A 23,497-nucleotide genomic window follows, 5' to 3' on the forward strand; every position below is an offset into this window, starting at 1 on the left:
TGTAAGGTAAACATGTTTTGTTAGTCTTTATGAATGAGCAATCTTATTGTAAAGCAGCAGTTCCTTTACAGAGGCATTTAACTTCCTTTGGTTGAAGAATGAAGACACTCATTAATCAGCTCCTGAATCCTTCTCTTTAATAATTTATTTTTCACATTGGATAACATGTTATGGTAAAATGACTCCATCCTAGTGAGCTGCACAAGGTCTGCAGAGTCCAATGTATTCTCCCATTCCTTAGCAATATCGAACATTCCTGAGTTCTGCAGTGACGGTGGAAGATCCTGCTCTTCGAAAGGTTTACCAAAAATAGAGCCATGTAGTATGCTAACATAGCGCTCAGTTAGAGTCAACTTGGATCGAAGATGCTGAATCTCTTCCATGGCCAAAGATAATTTTTTATCTATCTCTGCCAACCGTCTTGGTTCCTCATCTTGTATTCTTGCTTCTTCACCAACAATCTCCAAAGCATCCTGGAAGTCCTCATCCAGTGGTGGCCACATCACACTGTAGGGAGCATAACTGTCAGCTGTATTACCACTTCCAAGAGCACCACTCCTTCCTCTTCCCCACGCCCAAAGCCCATACCCACTATGAGCAACAATTATAGTATGGGCAGCTCCACATACAACTTGGAGGGGATCAACAAACTTAGAGCCATATTCATTACACGGAATCCACAGAGGAGAGAGCGCATCCCCAGCATCAGTACCAGTGAAACTTGCATCTGGGCATAAACCAAGACCTTTTTCCATACCCCATGACCATACATCCCCAGCTGAAGATACAACAGAAGTGTGAAATAAACCACAGTCAACAGAAATCAAGAACACATCTGGTGGCAGGTCCTTCACAGGCTCTGGCAAATATGTGCTATTGGTGGTTCCGTGTCCAAGTTGCCCATTATCCCCAAGGCCAAAAGTCCAACAGATAGATTCCTTCTCCCCTAGTTCTAGAGACTCAAGGTGAGAGGAATCTATCATGTTACCATGTATCTTCTTGCGGGTGAGCACAGCTGTATGGAAAGCCCCACACGCTACCTCATAAACTTCCCAAGGGCATTCGCGGTTGAAAGTCTTGACAATTTCAGGGCGCAGCCTATTCTCCCTATCCCCAAGGCCTAATTGTCTGTGGTTGTTATTACCCCACGAATAGCAAATGAGATCACCACCTGTAAATGTTTCTTCAGCACTGACTAGGGCTACAACATGCTCATTTCCACATGCTACCTTAACAACAGTGTGGCCATGGAATTCCCATACAGGAAGTGGAGCCGAGCTGCTAATGTGAGAAAACTCTCCATCCCCGCTATGGCTCTGAGGAGGGTAGTTACCCCAAATCCACAGGGCTCCAAGGCTATCAATTGCCAGTGACATCATCCCACCAGCTTTAACTGAACAAACCTGCAAGAGTTAGTCAACTTCTCCATCATAACCTCCAATATATGTGGCCATAGAAAAACAAAACTGTTACTCGGCTTGATGAGGAAATAGTTTTCTTTTGTAAGCCACCTTCAATGGTTTTTTGCTGTCTATGCTTGATTCATCTCTCAAGGAATCAGGAGAACCTAACTCGAGGAAGCCCTCTAAGAATCGCGGAACTAAGGAGTTTTCTAGATTGAAACCAAGCTGGCCATCCATGCAACAGTCAAAGGAACAACAGGACAATTACTAGTTTATAATTATAATAGTTTCTTCATTGAAATGAAGGAAATTAGGGAAAGATATCTCGTATAAAGGATACAAATATTATAACCCCAGCACCATATAGCTCCATCATCTGCAACCAAAAGGGTAAGAGATAAATGTTTTGAGTATCAAGTTGTACAGGAAGGTAGTGAAAGCAATAGGAATGTAGAGATATGCCCATATCCAATACAACAAAGCTTCGACACTCCGCTGTCCATCGCTTCTACACAAGATTATCAGTTATGTCGTTTCGTTTTTTGATGTTTAAGCTTCCATTTAGCTAAAGTGGCATTCACTCAAATGCTTAACCCTACAATCTAATTTTTATGTCATTCCTCCTATTTTACTTCCGCCTTTTTTTTCTTTATTTTTATTTTTTCAAGAGAAATATCCATGTTATAGTATTCAGTTATTATAAATTTTGATACTAAAGGCTTGTGCACCAGGATGTGACTACTTGAGTCCAAGAACGTCAACACTGTAATTGTTGGATGACCTACCAAAGTTGACTGTTGCACTAAGAATATGCCTAGAAAGATAAGAAAACTACAGGAGTTGTCTCCGTAGTTCAAGAACAGCACTTCTATGTCCTACCCCACAGTCCATGATTCTAGATAATGGACACGCTCCGCAAACCTCTAACTTTCTCTAATATCTGGCAACTGACTAACTGAGAGGTGATCATAATCCTCAAATTCTGAAATCATATATCTTTTACCCATGAGCTCAGGGAGAGCTGCATGAGTTACCCCTCTTAACACTGGTTTATCTGACACAAGTTTCAGTCTATGTCCTTTTTCATTTATTTTTTCCATCTTCTTATATATGTGACATGGCTAAGGGATAAACACACAGCTCCTCCTTAGCTGCGCGTCCCTTATATTTGGCAAAGAAAAGAGACCCATTAGAGATAATTCTCTAATAGCAGAGCTTAAGGAACCATTTTGGTTAAAACAGCTCCCTAATACTAAAATACCATTAAAAATGCTCTTGAGAACAGAATGTATAGTAATCTTGAAAACTCAAACATAACAATAACAAAGTGTAAGCCACTTAATATGCTCAGAAGTAACAACTACATACAGCCATAGTAAAACTAAACCTTGTAATGCAAGACTATGATAGGCTCCCGCTGCAATTTCTACAAACTTGGGTCTATCTCCTTGAGCCTTATCGAATTCGACTCGTACCGGAAACAGTTCATCATCTTCTTTCCCAGTACCAAGCCTACCAAACGTCCCTCTTCCCCATGAATACACACACCCATCTCCTGTAAACAATAATATCCACAATATTGAACTTGAAACGTAGTTATCATGTTTTCTACTACAAACAAAAGATAAAGGAGTACCTGTGAGAGCGAGAGTATGAGCTTCTCCGGCAGCAAGTGAGATGACCTTTTGAGATAACTTTCCAGGATTCACCATTTTTTTTGTTTTGCTGAGAATGAAAAATGTCTGGGTTATTTATTTTTAATAAGAACACCCACAATGCTGATATTGTTTATAAATCGACCCCTGTTTTATGGCAGAATGTGCAGTTTAAGCGCTAATCGGGATCAAATCGCTACAATAGCTTATAGTGATTAATCAGAATTAATCGTCTTAATTAATCTATAATACATATGTCACATATAAGTGATATAACACTCTAAAACAAAATAAAATAAAAAAATTACAGGCCTGAGTGGTGGAGTGCTAGCTGGCCTAAAAGTTTTCTTGGGTGGTTTTTTACTTTTTACTGTTTTGATTATGAAGTGAAACGTTCTCTTTTTTTTTTTTCTTTTTTTTTTTTTTCGATAATACCACATATATTTATAGAATTAAAGCATTACAGCATTACAGGGGTTATCTTGTTTGTTAGGATACAAAATGGTAGCTTCTCCCTTTGTTGCATATGGAAGGCCCATTGTGCTAACTGATGAGCCTCACCATTAGACTCCTCGTTTATCCATCAAATTTACGTAACTCAAAAACAGAGTTGGACAACTACATAGTCTCTCAAGCTCTCATACACCCATGAACACGACCGGGCTATTAAGTGCCTTTATAACCTCTCCTCAACAGGTCTCTCCTTCTATATACACTTCATTCCATCCAAAAGCAATGGCCTATCCCTATTGCCGCCGGTGAAACCATCTCTCGCTTCCTCTGCCAGATTTGGCTTTGAATTTCCTAATGCCTGCCCCTATCACTTTGCCTTCCGAGTCCCATGCTATTGTCCCAGCTGCTGCCTCTCCTGAGCAAGCCTGAAAAGCAGCATCAAATCTTAAATTAACACAATCATTAGGAATCACAGGGAACAGTGCATCCACATCATAGTTAACTCTATCTAAAATAAGCTCAGGGGGGTTAGAGATCTCATTCTGTTTTTTATTCTCTTCAAAGCTATTGATGCAGTTGTAGGCCTCCAGCTCACTTCTTCTAATGGTTCTTTCCCTGTTTGGTGCCCTTTGCTCAAACTTGGCTTCATTTCTTGTTTTCCAGATGTTGTTAAGCAGATAACAAGCCTGGACTCCTGCCTGAGATATGTGCTGGCTTTTGTTATTACTCCAACTAAGAAACTTAGTGATCCATACTTTGGCATTGTTGCTGCCTTTGTTTTCCATTCTCAGACCTAAGCCTGAGGTGAACCACAGCAGTCTGGACCACTCACAATCAAAAAACAAATGACTATCTGTTTCCATACTCTTGTAGCACAAAGGGCAGGAGAACTCCCCTACCATATGTCTAGCCTCCAGCCTATCCCCTATTGGCAAAGCATCCATATACACTTTCCATAGGAACAGCTGGAGGTTAGCTGGGAGTCTAGCTTGCCATATGTGCCTCACAGTATGAGTATTAATATTAGAGCTTTGCCCTATATTCTTCTCCTTTGAGATGTGTCTATAAGCAGATTTCACAGTGAGTTTTCCTGATTTTTCCTCACTCCAAACCATCTAATCCTTTCCTTGCCCCAAGGGTCTGATTAAAACTTCCTTGATCCTTGCAACTAAGAAAGGAGGAAAGAAGTCAGTGAGCTTTGCTTCATCCCATCCTGACTTGTCCTCCTGGAACAAGTCTGCCACATGAAGATCTTCCAGTCTGGGGTCTTCCACCCCTAGCTCTCTCAGAGTCTTGGGTTGTCCATTGCATACCACCCAAGGGTCATCCAGAACAGAGGTGGAAGTCCCACTATGTATCCCCCATATCAAACCCCCATTAATCAAGTTGAAAGTTTTGTGTATGCCTTTCCAAAAGTAGGAAGCATACCCAGGTGGTTTCCAAACATCCCCAATCCAATTCTTTCCATATATACTTGCAAGAGTCTTTGTCCATATTGAATCCAAATCAGTAGCTGCTTTCCAAGGAAGCTTGGCCAACATGGCTACATTAATGTCTCTCATCTTTCTAAAACCCAAACCCCCTGCAGATTTTGGTTTGCATAACTTGTCCCACCCAATGGTGTGGACACTTTTCGAATTTTCAGTGCCATGCCAAAAGAACTCTCTGCATGCTTTGTCTATCTTGTCACAGGTAGACTTAGGAAGCATATAAGTCGACATATTATACAGAGGAGTGGCTTGAACCACAGACTGGATGAGGGTAGCTCTTCCAGCCTGGGATAACACCTTGGCCTTCCAGCCTTTTTTAATCTTATTATGGATCTTATCCACTAAAAAGTCGAAATCCTCTGCCTTCCTTTGAGACAACATAATAGGAATCCCTAAATACTTATCCTTTGGATCAAAAAGCCTCATCTTCCAGAACTTTTTTAGCTTTATTTTGTTTCTAAACTTCAGGTTCCTACTAAAGAAAATGCTTGACTTATCATAATTAATCAATTGCCCAGAAGCATCACAGTATTCCTTCAAGATGTTCTTGAGGTGTCCCCCATCCTCAAGATTCCCTCTTGTGAACAGGATAAGGTCATCAGCATAGAGAAGATGGGATATAGGAGGAGAAGCTCTCCTAATTTTAATCCCATGGATTTGCCCTCCTCTTCACTTTTTGGCAATCATCCTTGAAAGAGCCTCAGATAGAATGATAAAAAGATAGGGGGATAGAGGATCCCCTTGCCTCAGGCCTCTTTCAGGGATGATCTTATCAAGAGGCTTCCCATTCAAAAGGACTTGAAAGGAAACAATAGATATACATTGTTTAATCAAGCTTCTCCACCTTTGGCTAAACCCCAACTTCTCAAAGATGTTATCCATCAAAGACCATTCTACCCTATCATAGGCCTTAGCCATATCTAGTTTTAAAGCAACCTACCCATTCTTCTTATCTTTCATATTTTTCATATGGTGAAAGAGCTCACAAGCCAACCCAGTATTATCCCCTATATTTCTTCCTTTTATGAAAGCCCCTTGAAAGGGGGAAACAATTTTGTTTAGGTGTCTCTTCAGTCTATTGGCTAACAACTTAGAGATAACTTTATAATGTTACAACAAAGACTTATAGGTCTAAAATTAGCCACAGCCTCCTGATTATTTATTTTAGGAATAAGAGCAATATAAGTTTCATTAAACATAGGGTTAAGCTCCCCCTCGTAAAGAAATCTTGAACAAAAGCAACAATATCACTGCCCTACAATATCCCAAGTGTTTTGATAAAAACACCCTTGGAACCCATCAGTCCAGAGGAGCCTTTAAGAGGCTGCCCATCTTTTTTTTCATCGTTCTCCAAATATCCTCATAAGAAGGGATAGCCGTAGAAGACTCTCATTTTCCTTATCCGTGATACAAGGGTTGAAAAGATTTAGGATATACTCATTTCTTTGGGGATGATCGAGTGGTAGAGATTTCTAAAGTAGGAGTTAATATTCTCCCTACTTGATTCTCTACACTCCATCCCATCCCCCCTTGCCTCCTCGGCTTTTCTATACTATTCTTCCTTCTTCTAAAAATGGTTGACAGTGGAAAAACTTAGTATTCTTCCCCTCCTTCAACCATTGAATAGTGGATTTTTGTTTCCGAAAACTTCCTCCTTTACCAACCACTCAAACAAAATTTCGGTTTTAAACCTTTTGTTTGTTTCATAATTGGCTAAAGAGAAAGGTTTCTTCAAAGACCTTCCAAATTTTTTATTGACTTTTTAATATTGGTAAAGATATTTCCAAACACTTTCTTGTTCCAAATGGAGAGATGCTGTTTAGTTATCTTATGTTTAAGAATGACATTGATATCCGGCAAATCATGAGAAATAGAATTCCAAGCAGTAGAAATAACAGGCATGCAAGTACTATCAGTGAACCACATGTTATAGAATCTAAAGGGTTTTTCATGGTCTCCTCTACTCTCCTCTATGTCATTTAGATTTATCATGATGGCCAGGTGGTCTGAACTAGCATTTACCACATTATATACATGCATATTAGGAAAAAGAAAAACCCAAGCATCAGTAGCCATAGCTCTATCAAGTCTTTCAATTATGTGACTTTGAGGAGCTCTATTATTGCTCCAAGTATACTTAGGGCCCTTAAATCCTAGGTCGATCAAGCCAAGATCATTTATCAAACCATTGAACTCCTCCATACTCCTGTCCAAAGTACTTCTTCCCCCAATTTTTTCATTGAGAGATGAAATGGCATTGAAGTCCCCAAACATGCACCAAGGCCCAGGGATCAGGGCAGCTACATCCCTGAGCTCCGACCAGACTTTATGTCTATTACATGCTAAGGGTGCCCCATACACAAAAGAAAAAAACCATGTTTCAGAGCAAAAATAATTGTTTAATTTACCTGTCACCTGGTTCCTTGTAGCCCCCAGGATAGTTAGGTCTACCCTTCCTTCCGAAACAACCAAGGCCCCCAATCTCCGACCCTCACCGAACACAATAGCAGTTTTCAGACTTTATCATCCTACTTATCCTTTGCATCTTTTCCAAGCCTACTTTTGTTTCGACGGACAAATAATATCGGGGATCAAATCTACCTATTAAGTCCTTTAGATTCTGAATTGCCGTGGGAGGAGCTTATTCCCCGCAATTCCAAGCTTGTATCATATCTGGCCGAGGCAAATGTTGTGGGACACTACCGCAACCCCCGGAGGAGACATCGGACCCCCACCGCTTCCACTACCACTAGACCACTCTTTCCTTATCGCCTACCTCTTTCTTTTTCTAACCTTACCCGAAAGCATTCCCCTTATAATTGTTTTCGCTTCTATACCGGATCCTTTTTTGATCACCCATGAATCATCCACGACTATTGGCTTTGGTTGTGGGAACCTGATCCGAGTAATACTATCTTCGAAATCATACTCCCCTCCTTCCACACTGCCTTGAGCTAGTTCCATAGGCATGTTCCCAACCGACACCTCTTCTTGTCCCCCATTATTCTGAGCATCCAAATTTGCTCCTTCCTCTTGAGAGTTGTAGTCTTCCCCCCATTCTGTAAAAGCATCAGAGGGAATTTGGTCCTCAGGGATGGAGTGACCTGAGTCTTCAGATGGGATGGTAGAGTCCAGGGATCTATTAGAGATTGATGGGTCAGTGGAGACTTGTGAATCACTTGAAATGCTTATCACTGGTGCTTCATCAGGGATGAGCATATGCCCCAACCCTCTAGCTCGCAAATCATCAGCCTCTCTTTTTGCTTTTTTTGACTGCCTTACTACCTTCCTAATACAGTATCGTTCCCATTCACCATCATCCATGTTTCCAAGCCTTCTCCCAGAGCTATCACTGAGTTTTCTTTTTTCCCCCACTTCAACCCCTTGTAATGAAACCACACCTCTTTTAGCCAACCCCTTACCTTTACCTTTACCTCGAGACACCAACTTCTTAAAGCCCCTACCACGTGTGCTTGATCCAGAGAAACTAAAAGGGGTTGGTGTTGTTGCTGCTGAGGTGTTGATTTGCAGCAGCCCATCTTGTTTGATATTCTCAAGATATGGCATGAATGTCTCGAAACCAGATGGGAGAGCTTTCGGCGAGGCGTGCACCTCTTCAGATCTGTTGTCTAATCCCACAGATCCACTTCTCAGAGCTAGCCCCAGGTCTCCACCAGATCTTCCGAGAATTCAATTTGTCCACCCGGACTTTATTTGCCCCATCTACCCTATCCATCTTTTGGGGATCCAGATCCATTTGTGAGTTATCCAATCCCCAGATTACTAGAGCTTGTTCCTGTGGAGCTGGCCCAAGGCCCAAACTCAGACAGTCCTCCTGGGCTACCTTATGTTGAGACTCCAGGCCTTTTGCCCAAACCACTAATTGATTGTTTCCCCCACCCTCCTTCTGACCCTCCATGTCTGTTCCCCCAACGGCTACTGACATAGGATCATGCAGACCTAATCTATCCGTTCTGACTCCAGTCAGACCAGATCTGTCTTCCTCTTCCTCCCTTGTCCTGGCTTCCTCTGTCTCCCTTGTCCCGTTTCTCCTTCCCGAAGCCTCGTTGGCAACCCCTTAGTGGAGTAGAGAATGTTCCCATCCCTTGCCGATTAATCGTGCACTCGAGACTCTTTCTTTTCGGGCCGAATCGGTCCAAAATTTTGGTTTTTGGGGGTTCCGAGATAGTGATCGTTGTCGGGAAGAGGAAGCTGCCCATTGTAAAACACATTTGCCCTCAAATGAAAAAGAGAAGTTGTTCTTTATATCTTTAGGAGAACCTCCCAGTTTCCTTATCTCTCGACTCAGGCTTGTCTCAGATGCTTCTGAAATGCAGATCATGCCCAATACATCCACAAAAGTAATGAAAATGTCTAACTTTTCGTATTGAAGGTCACCGGAATAACTTCTCCCATCTCCGCAAAGTTCCATACCTTTAAGTAGCCGTTCCTTGATGTCCATAATAACGCCAAGACCACAAGAATTTTTTTGAATTCTGATGAACAACCGATATCAACCCCTTTCACTTTACCAAGATTCATCCCAATGATTCTAGTATTCTCTTCATTTATCCGATCCCTTTGGGAGCCCATGTATTTGGACCCGTGAAATCCACTCTCAAACCGCCGCCGACCTGCGCCCAATACGCCTCAATATTTACCTTTTTGATGGATAGTATGAATCCTTGTATAACCCAAGGTCCATTCTCGTTTTTACATGATTGTACTCCTCCACATTATCAAACACCATCTTGTAAAATCCTTTTGTGATCATTTCGATGTTTGTTTCTCCCTTTGTTTGCCAAAGATCTATGTACCTCTGCCGCAAAAATCTGTCAAGGCAATATGTTTTCCTCCATACGCCTTCCCAACTAGCGCGTTGTTTTGCTTGTGGACCTTCTCGCCACGCTTTTGCAACCAATATTAACTTGTTTCTTCTCCTTTGAGCGAATGCATTCTTCATTTCACTTGGAGTTTTTCTATGTTTGTTTTCTTTTGGATTTCTGTAGAGCCTCATCCCTCACATCTTTCCCTTTGTGCCCCTTACGGTTTTACCAATTGAGCGAGTTAGTCGCCGCTACCTGTGCAAAATTGGGTTCTTGCACTAGACAAGTAAAGTGATAGAGCCCGATGTAGAAATTGGATCCGTGTATTTAGACAAGATATGTAAAAGAAGAGGCCTTAGAGAATCTTTTTCTACCCTAGCTTGATAGATCCCTTTTAATTCTCTACTTTCGATAGAGAGAAAACCGTGACCCCCACCCGGATAATGTTAGTACACCCAAATCACTCGGATTCTCAGTTTGAAATTTGAACAAGAAAGAGAGGGAAATTGAAAGAATGATTCAAGAGAGTAAAGCTGCTTTAAGCCGCAGTAGAGCCAAGAAAATCTCCGAAGTGAAACGTTCTCAATATATAGATTTGCAGGCTTTTTTTTTTTGGGTTTTTTTGTGGACTTAAATTTTTTTTAAAAAAAAAAAACCTTATAAACATATTAATTGGCTTTTTTTTATTAAGCAAAAGAAATCACCCGTTTTATTACACCCGCTCAGATCTCTAAATTTTTTCTTGATCGGATCGGTGGAGAGGCATGCTTATGTGCAAATGGCAGACAACGTTGATATATTTCAACCTTGAAATTCCGTTACATGCTGATGAGGTGTTGATCGGTCAATAGCTGACCCGCAATTTTCGTAGCTAGTAATCTAACTTGTTACCTGAGGAGTGAGGAGTAGCAACAGCTCTTGAACTCGAGCACTCAAACAGACGAGCTTGCAAAATACAAAATGAACTACTCTAAGCGATATATGTGTAGTTTTTACTTCACACCCATGTGGCAAGCATCCATTATAGATCTTGTCATGAAAACAACACGTATCAGACTACTTCGAGAAAATAACACTAGGAAGTATTTCAACCAAAAGTCCAAAACAACACAATGAATCATTTGATTAGAACCATTTTGTGAGAAAGTGAGATTTTATTCAATCATAGATTCATGAGTTGTGAGAAGTTGCTACACGTAAGTGCATAAAACCAATAACAAACACTACTTGACTGTCTCACAACTGAACATCATCTCATCTGTATTTAAGGGAAACTAGGATAAAGCTTACTCCATTTGCTTCATTGACACAGTTTATCAGCACGACAGTTATTCATAGATTTGACGTTGCCTACACCAACACTAACCCTACCCCAATCATTCTTTCTGTTTTCAAGAAAAGCAAGTCTAGAACCAGAATAGTACTGTAGTAGCATAACCAGACTTTCACTATATTCTGCTAGTGGTCCTCCTTTGCACCCAAATGGTTTGTGATTGATGATTTGTATCTACAAGATCAATTAAGGTGACAAAAATGTTACTACACTTGTATATTCACAACCTAATATTGCGGCGAGACCCATATAATAAAAGAAAAGTAAATTACAATGTTTTCGGAATTAATCTACAAAAACTGATATGAATCCAGCAACTAGCATTTGATGAAATCACATTTGTTAACAACGGTGAAACAAGTTGCAGGAAATACACAGTTACATATGAGAATACAATCTAAATCATCCTAGCGTGTATTACTCATCCTTTTTCAAGGCCCTGCCTTATGAGAATGTATAAGAATCAATTTGCTCCAGATTTGGGAAAAACTGTCTCAGGGTCTTGGTATAGTTAGGAGAATTTGCCTGCAGGAACAAAGCAACTCAATACTTCAGTACGGAATTGGACATAATCATAAGACAAACCTCACATTCAGTATGCAATCCAGGAGGTAAATCTTTTGAAAAAACAAATATGACGTATAAATAATCGTACACATGGGTTGTGTTCAACATAAATGGTTGTGAGTTTATCTCTTGAACCAGCAAGAGCTAGATCAAGGCCATCCAGTGATGCAATTTGGTTGTCGTTCATCCAAAGATCTTCCAATCTACATAGCAACAGTCCATAAGAATGTCTGGTCAAAATGTCAAATAAACAATACATGCAATGACGAAGAAAGAAAGAAGGACGAAAAACCAGGAAAAAGAAAGGCCAGATAGTAATAATAACAGAAGAAGAACACCCCTTACTATATCAAAAAAAAAAAAACCCGAGAAAAATCATCTAAACCTGGTCAATTTTTCAATGTCATCCACTGCTGTCAGTTTGTTGGAGGAAATATCCAAGATCCGAAGATTAACTAATGTAGATAAGCCTTCCATTTTGGAAATACCATTATGGCTCAGATACAGTTCTTCCAATGCAACGCAATCCTGAAAGGGAAGCATGTAAACTAAATTAGTCACGCAAACTATGACGAACATTATTCTCTGTTCTTGTTTATCAATAAAGAAAAGGCTATCAAGGTAGCATACTTGAAATCCTGTCATATTAGTCAAACGATTGCTCTGTAAACTAATCTTCCTGATGCATTTCAGCCCGCACAAGTTAACAGTTCGTATACGATTCCGTCCAAGCCACAGCTCTTGTAAATTTGTTAAATTGTGCAAGTTCTCCATTACCTGGGAAAGGATAGAATTCAACATGGAGTTGTAAGGGTAAATTCAAATCTTTCTGTTCCAAACTAGATGAATTAAACTCTCGAGAGTCTCAACGAACAAATTAAAATCAAAAGTAATGTTTACCCTTAATCTGTTGGAACCAAGTTCAAGAATATGCAGATTGTACAAGTGGTCAAGCTCCTCCATCTTTGTCACTTCATTCTTAGAAACATAGAGTTCTTTGAGGGTGCTTGAGACTTTTGAGACACCATTTAAGGACGGTATCTCGTTGTAAGATACATCAAACACCAAAAGACTTTTGAAAATGCTGACATCAGGCATTTTCATTAGTTTGTTATCCCTGAACACTAGTTCCTGCAGAAAAAGCAGCCTCAGTTAGAAATGCAACTACTACAGAAGAATGAAACCATTCACTTTGCATACTAGTAGTGAAATGAGGGAAAATGTAACATCATATATGAATCACAATGTTTATTTTCAGAATAAAATAGCAATTCCTGGTCAATTCACACTCGTAAACAGTAAGTTTGTGCTAAAAGTTTTACATGCTTTGAAGTATATATATATATATACCGACCAGCCTGATGAGTGAGATAATGAAACCTATTCCCACATCAAATAACTTCATAAATGTAGTATATATGTATACAACAGAACAGGGCCATAAACACAAACTGAGAATATGTTCTAGTGTCAAAGAGACAATTGCAGCCCTTATAATTCATCACCAAATTGTATGGGAACTCAGTTTCACAATGCATCATCAACATATTTTACCTTTTAAAAAGAAAGCACAATGCCAGATATGCATTCATTTATCACACACTCAAATCCTTTCCGAAACCTAAACGTTTAACAAAAGATAAATACCTCAAACACAAACACGCGTTTTCATGCTATTTCAATTTCAGTATATATTCACATGATCAGTAAGAAACTCATTTGCTCATCTATTTACTCATTCATTTTCTTCTATAACCAAATTATACACAATTCTGAGATGCCCCTTATATATGAAACTTAGCATAAACCAAAAAAAAGGAGATAAAGCCTCCTACTTGAATTCCAGATAACTCATTCCACTGTGAAATTGGCTCAATCCCAGCATCATCAAACAGATTTTGACGCAAAGACAATTTTTTAAGGTGTGTAAGAAGACCAATCCGAGAATCTAATGTTGACAATCTATTAGCTGTTAAATCCAACTCAATTAAACTTGATGGAATCTCAATTCCTTCTAGGTCATGTAGTTGATAGCTCGTTAAATCCAGAATTGATTCTTCCACTTCCATTTTTTCAGACTCGTCTGTCATTTTTTGAGCTTGATTGAAGAAAATTTGATGGGACTGGAAAATGAGTTTTTTTTTTCTGGCTTTGAATAGGTCTATGTCGATATATCTGAAGATATCGGTATATATATTGGAAAATCACTTTCCAGGTCGAAATTCCGTAGTCACTATGTTTTGATTAGGGGTGGAACTTGGGTTGGGTTAGTTGAAGTCCGATGGACTAAAACCCAATTTTTGTTAGTTCTGGACTAACATATAAGAAACGTTGCCGGGCTTGGTTTTGTAAAATCAAAACCCAACTCAGTTTTGGGTTAGACTCGGATTAGAATATCAAAAAACCAAAATTCGAGCCCATGTGCATATATATATATATATATATATATATATATATATATATATATATATATATATATATATATCTTTCAATCATTCTATTTTTATAAAAAAATAAAATTGAAAATCTCTATTTTAGAGATATATCTTTCAATCATTTTATTTTTATAAAAAATAAAATTGAGAATCTATAATCAATATAGTTAGTTTTCCTTTCAAACAATCAAATCTCTTTGATTTCATTAGAAGATTTCAATTTTAGTGTTTTTTATCTCATAATTTAAAAAAAAATCCGAGAAATTTAACCAACCCGACATAACCCGACCCAACCTAAATTGGTTGGGCTAAGACTTGGGTTGAAAGTTTAAAGACCGACTAGGGCTTGGTCCCACACTAGATTTGAAACATTTGAAACTCGGGTCGGACTCAGGTTATGTCTCAACCCGACCAAGTTCCACCCCTAGTTTTGATAGTGGATTAACTTCTCTTTTACAAAAGGAGGAGCACAGTACACACCAATTCAATTGGCTAACTCACAAGGTATAGAGTTACAAGTCTCCGAATTCCGAGGCATAGAAATAAAGTTGAAATGGTACAATTTTGAATGTATAAAAATATTAAACTACTCCTACGAACAAAATAAGTACTAGCTTGCTTCCAAGTCTTGGAATACTCGATTGGATCCCTTTAAATACAGCACTGAACCGCTCAATTTTGTTTCACCTGCTGAATAGACAAAGTCCTTTTTTGTGTATCCTCCCCTGCACTGTCTCTGACAAAAACAGTAAAATAATATGAGAACTTTTCTATATTGTATGCAGTATCAAATTAATTTTAAGCCACCTAGGTGGTGGAAAAATATAAGCATCATCTCTGTGCACAGCTGTTTTCAATAACACTAGCGACATAGTTAGAGACATGTTTTGGATCAACAGACTACTAGATCTCCACATTCAGGCTTCAGCTAGAGATGAAGGATTACACGAGTGAAAATGAGAGCAGCCAAGAAATCCTAGCTATCCGAATAGAATCTATTATGAACAGGCCACAGTTGTTTTGGATACAAATTCACTATATCCGGAGTCTATAATATATAAACATTTAGATTAAGGTGGTGGAAACTATCAAAACTATCAGGTCGAAATATAAGTTAAATAATTATGAATCCAAAGGCTAAGATGATCGAGAACAACGAAATAAAGGATGCACGATATCTTCATTTTTGATTCCACACAACCGACACTTGGGATTCTCAAGTTACCTGCTTTCAGAAGCATGTTTTTATGAATTTTCCAAATAAATTAACTTGAGCAACTAAACTCTAGGAGGAATATTTAACTTCCAGAATTTCTTAAGACTTGTTTGACCTAGAACTATGGGGCTTTGCCCTTGGAAGTGGGAATCACCAGATAAAGATACACGAGCAGAAGCAGTTTCGTCGGAAAATTTTAGACACACATCCTTGAGGGAGTTGCAAGTGTTCCACTAAGTAATTGTCGAGTCCAATCGCCATCCGGTAGTCAGAAATCAGCTACTTTACCAACTAGGTTTTTCACTTGAACCTTCTAGCTCAGACAGAATCACAGAACTATAGCCGTTATCCTTGTAACACCACCTGAGAATCTTTATAGAAGTCAGTATTTTTCCTATTTACCAATACAATGTGGTGATGTGCCCAACCTTGCTTTATTACATCTTTTTCTCTGATCAAACCTTACTTCTGCTGATTGGTTTTTAATTTAAAATTTTTTATTTTTTTGGATCGGTAATAGTTAATATATTAGTAAAAGCATGAAGATTTCATCAATGCTTGAGTAATTAGCCAAAAAGCAAATATCTCAAGACCAAAAGAAACGCCATAACCCCTAATACAGCCAGCAACCCCAACAAAGCAATGAAGACAAAATAAAACAAAATACAAAGTAAAACCAATAGAAGCTAACATTTTTAAAACTGAAATGCCAAAACTAATAATGTGGAATGTATGTTACAGAATGCGCTATAAATACTGAACAGGAAGTACCATATATTTGGACATTGCCAAACAGGAAGTACCACAAATTTAGACATTGCCAAACCGAACCTGAACAGTAATTTCTGAATGCTGAGCCCTACTTCTAACAAATATACTGGTGCACACACTTCTTTTAATGTGTATATTCACATATGCTGACAGATAGTCAATTGAAAACCAAAAATGTACAAATGAGAAATATAAAGAAAATTACATTCACATGGAACGAGAATGAACACTTGTTAGTAACTTACGATACTAAAGCAGGCGTAATTTCCCTGTTACTGAATCCACAGATGCCTTTCTCCCTGGTCAAATACAAAAAGGTAGTGGGACTAGCAAAGGACGTGTCGATTAATAAGTCTATAGTAGTAACCAGAGGTGCAGATGATATAAATATGTGGTGTTGCAGAAATTAAGAGAAGGCAGTATGCTATCCCATTGTCCATGATAACAAAGATGAGTAACACAATACTGATGCTTGTCAAAAGAAAAGATATATAAGGCAACAAATGTCTAGAATTCTCTTTACAGTGAAGATGACAAAAGGAAGAACCAATTATAGATACAACTTCATATATGTATCGAAGCTAATTGAATCGACATTTCTATTTCAACTTCGTATGAGTTCTGGGTTTAACTTACATAATCTAGTTATTCTGGAAAGCTCCAGAATTTATACTCCGTGAATTAAAACACCAAAAAACAGGGGTTTGGCTTTGACAGCATTTATATTTTTCATAATAATCATAATTTTCCGTTCGATAAAAGCCTACAAGTAGTTACCCCTAGGTCTATTATGTACCAAATCAACTTGTAGAACAACAGAACAACAATGAAGTATTACAACATGGATAAAAATCCCTACTCATACACATATCACGTATTAAGTAGCAAGAGGATCATACCTGGTCCAATGGCAAGGACAGTCTTTGATCCAGCCATAACCTGCACAAGAAATGCGGGTTCTCAAGTTCCGAACAAAGGTTCTACATTTAAAATACAATTGCCTGACATCTGGATCAGTTCAAATTGTAATCTCACATGTCATATCATTTAACAAGTTTTCCTTCACCAAACAATAAAGCACCTTGTCTAAGGTTGACTTATATGTGCCCTCTCAAACTCCTCCACAAATATAATTATCTTCTACCACTTGATCCTCTTAAGCCACGACAAGAAAGAGAAAATCATATTCATGTTATACTACCTGGAATAAATAGAAAAGGTAATTGTTGAGGGTAATTACTTTGCTCTGAATCATAATGGAATCTGTACCTTTGAGTTTAGTCTATTCTCTCTTCATATTTTAGAGTTTTTAGGTATGTCATCTCTAACTTCCATCCTTTGTGTATTAAGCTTTTCTCTAATAAATTGAGCAACTTGTCGAAAATTAAATGAAAAAGACAAATTAAGACTTTGGGTTCACAGGTCATTAGTCAAAATAATTACTTAAAAAATAAATAAGACTGTAGAGGAACCTGAGTGCGCCCTGCATCAGCAACAACAAAAGTTGGAAGTCCAATGCTCTCTGCCATTTCCTTCATCTTATTCCTGAACAAATTATCAAGATGAGTTACTACATCAGAAAAAGGAAGAGTGTTGTGCCAAAATTAACAAGGGACAAAGTTTTTCTTTAGCAATTCATTTAAATAATGAGAAACTGATAACTCGAAATAAAATCACCTGCTTACATTTCTTGCTGGTTCTTGCATGAAACAACTATCTTAGGTTGACCACTGGATTCCCATTGTCTCAAAAGCAACCTCTGGCTACAAACATATATGTTAGAGTACAGATATTCAAATACTTATAGTTCTAGTAAGCATTATTCGACCACTTGAACTCAATGAGACAGTAGCATACATAAAGAATCATGTATCCTAGATGAACAATGGAGATAAAAAAAATAAAAAAACCTATCCTAGATGAAGATAGGTAATAATGTAAGTAACTCGAACAGAACAAAGTCATTTACATGGACACATATGGAAAACATGTAGCTGAAACTTGAGATTGACTCAAAACTGGAGCATTGAATCCTTTGCTCCATGTGGATATAAGGTGAATTTATTAATAGGTACGAATGTCATAGTATATCATATACAAAAGAAAAAGAAAAAAAAAAAAACATCTTAACTCTATAATTGCTGGAAAAAGTGGGCTTGGGTGTCCAAGCAGACAACTACAATAAAGTGTCCAACGCAAGAAACTCTTATATTAACTAGTGGTCTTTGAAATATCTAAACCGAAAAATTAACAAGGACAAAATTCTAAGCTGTGCAACCATGTGATGAATTAATGTAAATCAAAAACCATCTCCCAAATATAGCAGCAATCAAAAAAATAAAGGGAACAAGTGAAATAGGAACCTTCAAGTTAACATAGAAGATATTCGTTGAAGTACCTTTGTGACAATTCTGCATACATCCCAGTAGCAGCATCTGCAAAATAAGTAATACAATTCAATTGAGGGCAGGAAATGCAGTCTAGAATAATTTGGAAGATAACAAGGATAACTGGTGTGTACTAACGAGCACATTGAGATGCAATTTTTCCAACTCCCATCCTAAGATCTTGTCTAACAACCAAAACCTGCAATCCATGAATCCCAGGTGAATTAGACACAATCATCCCCAATGCTAACAGAAGTACTACTTATATTATCCTTTTATCCTCAATTTGCAGTGAAGCACAACCATTGGTCATCAGTCTCCAGTTGCAAAATTGTTTGTTTAAAAAGAGAGTGTAGAAAGAAACCATTTTAAGGTCTTCATCAGTTCCAGGTGAAGTTTGTTGCCTCTGCTGCTTCAACTTATTAGAAGAAGTAGGAAAAGGAATGGTTTTTCTACCATTGGAATTCTTCTTGGGGAGTTTTGTTAAGTCTAGTAATAGCCCAAAAACAAAACCAATAATGAGACCTGGAATGAAGTTTTCTGGACTGAAATTTACGGAAAACCATTCTCCTTTTTCTCTTCTCTCATTCTGATGAGGATTTTTTGAAGAGTTTCCAAAGAAGCCCAACATGCCAGCAGAGAGAGAGAGAAAGAATTTGAAGCCATATACCCCAGTTGTCTAAGTTTTATATTTAAATAGATTTTTATCTGAGTTGTCAGAATTATCGAAAAATTGTTTTGATCCTATTATGTTGAAACTTAAGCTTAGTCACATGACTCAATTTCCTAATTTCCTCCTCATTCTTGCCCAACATACCCATGTTTAAGCAAACTGTCTAAACTGGCCATTATGTTTTGTTATATTGAGCAAGGCCCAATTTTTCGGGATATTAGGATATATCGGAGGGGCAAAAAAAGATATATATCAGACATATCGATATGTCGGATCGATATATTGTTTTTGCCTATTTTGGTGATAATATTAAAAAAAATTAAAAAATCGGGATATATCGAAAATATCACCAATATATAATGATATATATCGGGATATATCGGTCAACAGTCAACAAAATCGGTCAAAAGTCAAACTGTCCAATCTAGTCAAACGATATATATCAAATATGTCGAAATATATCGGAATATATTGTCAATATATATCTTTATATCGGTTTTACCGATATATATCGGTTTAAAAAATATTAAATTCTCGAAGCCGATATTTCGGATTTTTCGAAGTCGAATTGCTGAAAAAACGATATATATCAACAATTTTTCGATAAATCGATCGATATTTTCGGCCTTGATATTGAGTCCATTCAAAAAATAAATACTAGAGTAAGGTTGAGGAATATGATCATAACCCCATGAAGGAGGAAGAGGACTAAGACCATAAATTATATATACAAGAAAAGAGTCTAGAGGGACAAGATTATGAAATCAATATTTTTTCTATCCTATTTTGATATTTCGATTTCGATTCCGTTTCTTTTTTGTTTTTCAAAACCCAAAATATCCATCAGAATTATGCAATTCCGTTCGAAATCATGAACACTAGTAATACCTACCCAAAAAGACCTCCCTACGAGTTGGTCAAATAAATTTCTTCTTCTCACTTTTCATACAAAAAAAATGGAGGGGCGTGATTATATTTATACACTTGTTCTACAATGTTTTGTACAATACCCCTTGAAATGAAATTATGAATTAATGTTTTTTTGTTTTTTATATTTTTTTCTTACTAATTATCCAGTGAATTGCTAGATGAAATACATATTCATACTATATCATATTATATCTTTTACATATATATACACATTATATGTTGCTAATTTGGTAGAGATAACTTTGGATAATTATAAAGATTCGTATTTAGCAAACTTGTTTATTCTCAATTGATTTTAACTTCGACTTTGCGAGAGAGTTTGCTGAAATGCATATTATCTATTACGATATTGGGAATATATATAATATTTTATAATTATCTCGTGGCTGATTCCATTTACTTATGCTACTTTTAAAATTTTGATGCTAAACTAATTTTGAACTTCTTGGCTATTTAGTTTTATCTTTTCGGCTTTAGAAATTGCGATTTGTCATACATGCTTTATGTTAATAAAAAAAAAATAATAAAATAAAATTAGCTTGATGGTTTTTGGTTTTTCCATAGTTGCCAAACGGCCCCATAGAAAGTAAAAATCTGTCTTCTCAAAAAGCTAATTTTTTTCTCTTTATAGTTTTTGTTATTTAGGAATAATACCAAACATACTTTTGGCTTTTATCCTTCCAGAAAGCCACAAAGTGGCTTTTAGATGTGTTGCCAAACACCCCCTTAGTTCTTCAAGCTCATGCTTAGGTAATTGCATCGCTTCTTTACTTGAAGTTGCGTGAACGGCATCATTCTCCAAACAAACAATATCATTTCATGAACATGCAAATCGTCACTCGGTGTATCATTTCATTGGTGTTAGGATTTAGGAACACATCACATATCACTAATTTACAAAACTAAAATTTGATTTACCTAGCACGTACAAGGCCGACCTAGAGAGGAAAAAACAAAAAAATAAATATAGTTGGAAAAAGTGGGCTGGCATGTCCGAAGTCTAAACAGACAACTACAACAAAGTGTCCAAGTTAAAACAAGAAACTCTTATTAACTAGTGATAATCGATCAATTACATATATAAATCGAAAAATTAACAACCACAAAATCCCAAACTATGCAACCATCTGATGAAGTAAAGGGAACAAGTGAAATAAGAACCTTCAACTTTACATAGAAGATAGAGATCTCTAGAAGATATTCGTTGAAGTACTATACCTTAGAGAGAAGTCTGCGTACATCCGAGTAGCAACATCTGCAATTAAGTAATACAATTCAATTGAGGGCAGGAAATGCAATCTAAAATATTTGGCAAAAAACGAGGATAGTTGTTGCTTATTAACGAGCATTTTTCCAATTCCAACTTGCGTCCTAAGAACTTGTCTAACAACCAAAACCACAATTCATGGTTCCCATATAAATGAGACACATCAGTAAAATTCATTCAAAGCAACTTCTACTTCTTCCTCTACCTCCAATTATCCTGAATCTAAGCATACGTACTTAAAACAAGATTACTTACTATATAGTATCCATGATGCGATCGAGAGTATTTCTTGTAATGAAAAGCACCCATGGATCAATAAATGGGAATATGGGAGGCGTCGTATGGTGTCTACTTGAGATTGAGCTAGAGAGACTCTATGGAACAATGTACCATCCTTATATCTTTTACTTTTAATACAGTTCTTAACTTACCGAGCGGAAAAGAAAAAAAAAATGTTATCATTATCAATAAAAAAAATTTGTTATCGAGCTTGTTACACGCTTGTCCTAATTATTTGTAAAATTCGTAATTATTATCAACAAAATTTTAACTTAAAAAAAAAACAAAAACAAAAAACAAAAACAAAAAAACAATATAAAAAGCTATATAAAAACCCACCCATTTGGTGCCAAGAAAGATTTTGGAGAATTCATTAAATGGGTTATTGTGACGAATAGGTCGAAGAAAGAATCACTTTGTTTAGATTGTTTTTCAGTCAATACGGATCAAGTGCTCAAGAAGTTAGATGATAGGAAGATTTGTTGGTTTTCTTTGAAGAACGACAAACTAACTGTATAACACCCCGTGTTTTATTTTTTTCCTAATAATAATAATAATAATGGATAATAGATAAAATAAAATAGGATAAGTGTTAGTGGAAAACTGGAAATAGGAGACGTGGGTTTATGGGATAAACCCTCTTCCTTATTTCGGGGGTTTTTAAAAAACAGAAAAGAAAAAAAATAGGGTTGGTAAAAAACAGAGAGTTTTACAGAAAAAGGGAGAATTTTATTGAGAGAAGAAAAAAAAGTTTTTCTGGAAATCTACGGATAGCTAGCTGACAGTCGGAGCTAATCATGGGTGAGTAGATAGTTTTATCTTTTCACCGAACTCATAGTTTTGTTCCTAGTTTGCTATTTAAACATTTTACGAACTTATTCCACTGCTCATTATTTTTCTGTTCGTTCTGTTTAGTTTACATACTGTCGAACTTTGGAATGAACATTTTTGTCGACATTGTAAATTGAACAATCAACTGCTTTTATTTTCATTTGAATCCTAGAAATTTGTTATGAATTGAACATGGTGGATGTCGGGTAAGGTGTTGAGGGTTTTGTGTTGAGTGGACACTGCTCTGTGGTGCCGAGCGATACTGTTGAAGCTCTGAAATAGCTTTAATGGCCGTCGGATGTTTTTGTAAGTGGGGAAATCAAGTAGATGGTACAATAGGGTTGGGTTGTGATTGGGAATTGAAACCGAGTGGTTTAGGTGTGGGTTGAATTATGTTTGAGTGCTGTGAATGTTGACAGGAGCATCAATGGCAGACAAAAACGCGAATTTTGAGAAGAGAGGAAATCACGATTTTGTTGTATAGGTAGTTTGGGTTTTTGGTAGGGATTAAAACCGTGTGGTTTAGTAGTGGTGGCGGGTGGTGGTTATGGTGGCTGTGGTGGTGGAGGCGCTGGTGAAGTGAGGAAGAAGATGACAGCGAAATTCATTTTTGCTATTGGGCTTGGGCCGAAATTTGTTATGTGGGCTTGAGTGTTTTCTTTTTCTATTTCATTTTGGACTTAAGTTTTAGACTTTGGGCTTTTGGGTTAGAGGAGTTTAGGTCTGGTTGACTGCTGTTGACCTGGCTGGTTGACTGATGTTGACCATTGGCAGGTTGACTTTGACTTTTGACCAGGGTTGACTTTGACAAGTTGACCCAATTTGACTTTTAACTCAGATTATGATTTGGTCTATTATGATAGGTCTAGGGCTATTAACATGCTTGGCTTTAGGCTAAGACCTTTCTATATATACGTGTGTACGTGTATTAACTATTATGTGATATATCAGTCTTTTATAATATACGACGCTATGACACTT

General features: G+C 37.3%; 3 protein-coding genes across 8 annotated transcripts; all 3 read right to left on the reverse strand.

Moving 5' to 3' along the window:
- Positions 1-10,781, reverse strand: LOC147507351 (ultraviolet-B receptor UVR8-like). Of its 3 annotated transcripts, XM_086600076.1 has the most exons (6): positions 10,719-10,781; positions 3,040-3,128; positions 2,791-2,958; positions 1,744-1,779; positions 1,512-1,636; positions 1-1,403 (listed from the first exon to the last, which is right to left on the reverse strand). In XM_086600076.1, exons 2-6 carry the CDS (start codon positions 3,113-3,115, stop codon positions 78-80), a joined length of 1,731 nt encoding a protein of 576 aa, XP_086456202.1. In that variant the 5' UTR covers positions 3,116-3,128; positions 10,719-10,781; the 3' UTR covers positions 1-77. The 3 variants fall into 3 exon arrangements, with proteins under 3 accessions (XP_086456202.1, XP_086456201.1, XP_086456203.1); XM_086600075.1 differs by lacking the exon at positions 10,719-10,781 and having other exon boundaries at positions 3,040-3,229; XM_086600077.1 differs by lacking the exon at positions 10,719-10,781 and having other exon boundaries at positions 1,512-1,628.
- A 565-nt stretch (positions 10,782-11,346) lies between these two features.
- Positions 11,347-13,872, reverse strand: LOC147507352 (protein phosphatase 1 regulatory inhibitor subunit PPP1R7 homolog). The gene is made up of 6 exons (XM_086600078.1): positions 13,563-13,872; positions 12,628-12,858; positions 12,358-12,504; positions 12,113-12,255; positions 11,816-11,930; positions 11,347-11,685 (listed from the first exon to the last, which is right to left on the reverse strand). The coding sequence occupies exons 1-6, from the start codon at positions 13,815-13,817 to the stop codon at positions 11,605-11,607; spliced, it is 972 nt and encodes a 323-aa protein (XP_086456204.1). The 5' UTR covers positions 13,818-13,872; the 3' UTR covers positions 11,347-11,604.
- Positions 13,873-14,628: 756 nt separating this feature from the next.
- Positions 14,629-19,194, reverse strand: LOC147507353 (uncharacterized). 4 transcript variants are annotated; one of them, XM_086600081.1, is made up of 8 exons: positions 18,901-19,194; positions 18,675-18,735; positions 18,548-18,584; positions 17,835-17,912; positions 17,622-17,694; positions 17,049-17,088; positions 16,395-16,448; positions 14,629-14,892 (listed from the first exon to the last, which is right to left on the reverse strand). In XM_086600081.1, the coding sequence occupies exons 1-7, from the start codon at positions 19,165-19,167 to the stop codon at positions 16,399-16,401; spliced, it is 606 nt and encodes a 201-aa protein (XP_086456207.1). In that variant the 5' UTR covers positions 19,168-19,194; the 3' UTR covers positions 14,629-14,892; positions 16,395-16,398. The 4 variants fall into 4 exon arrangements, with proteins under 4 accessions (XP_086456207.1, XP_086456205.1, XP_086456208.1 ...); XM_086600079.1 differs by having other exon boundaries at positions 14,629-14,898; XM_086600082.1 differs by lacking the exon at positions 14,629-14,892 and adding an exon at positions 15,324-15,741.
- Between the last annotated feature and the right edge of the window lie 4,303 nt (positions 19,195-23,497).

The sequence above is a fragment of the Coptis chinensis genome, chromosome 3 (assembly GCF_015680905.1).
Source record: "Coptis chinensis isolate HL-2020 chromosome 3, ASM1568090v1, whole genome shotgun sequence".
Classification (NCBI taxonomy): Eukaryota; Viridiplantae; Streptophyta; class Magnoliopsida; order Ranunculales; family Ranunculaceae; genus Coptis; species Coptis chinensis.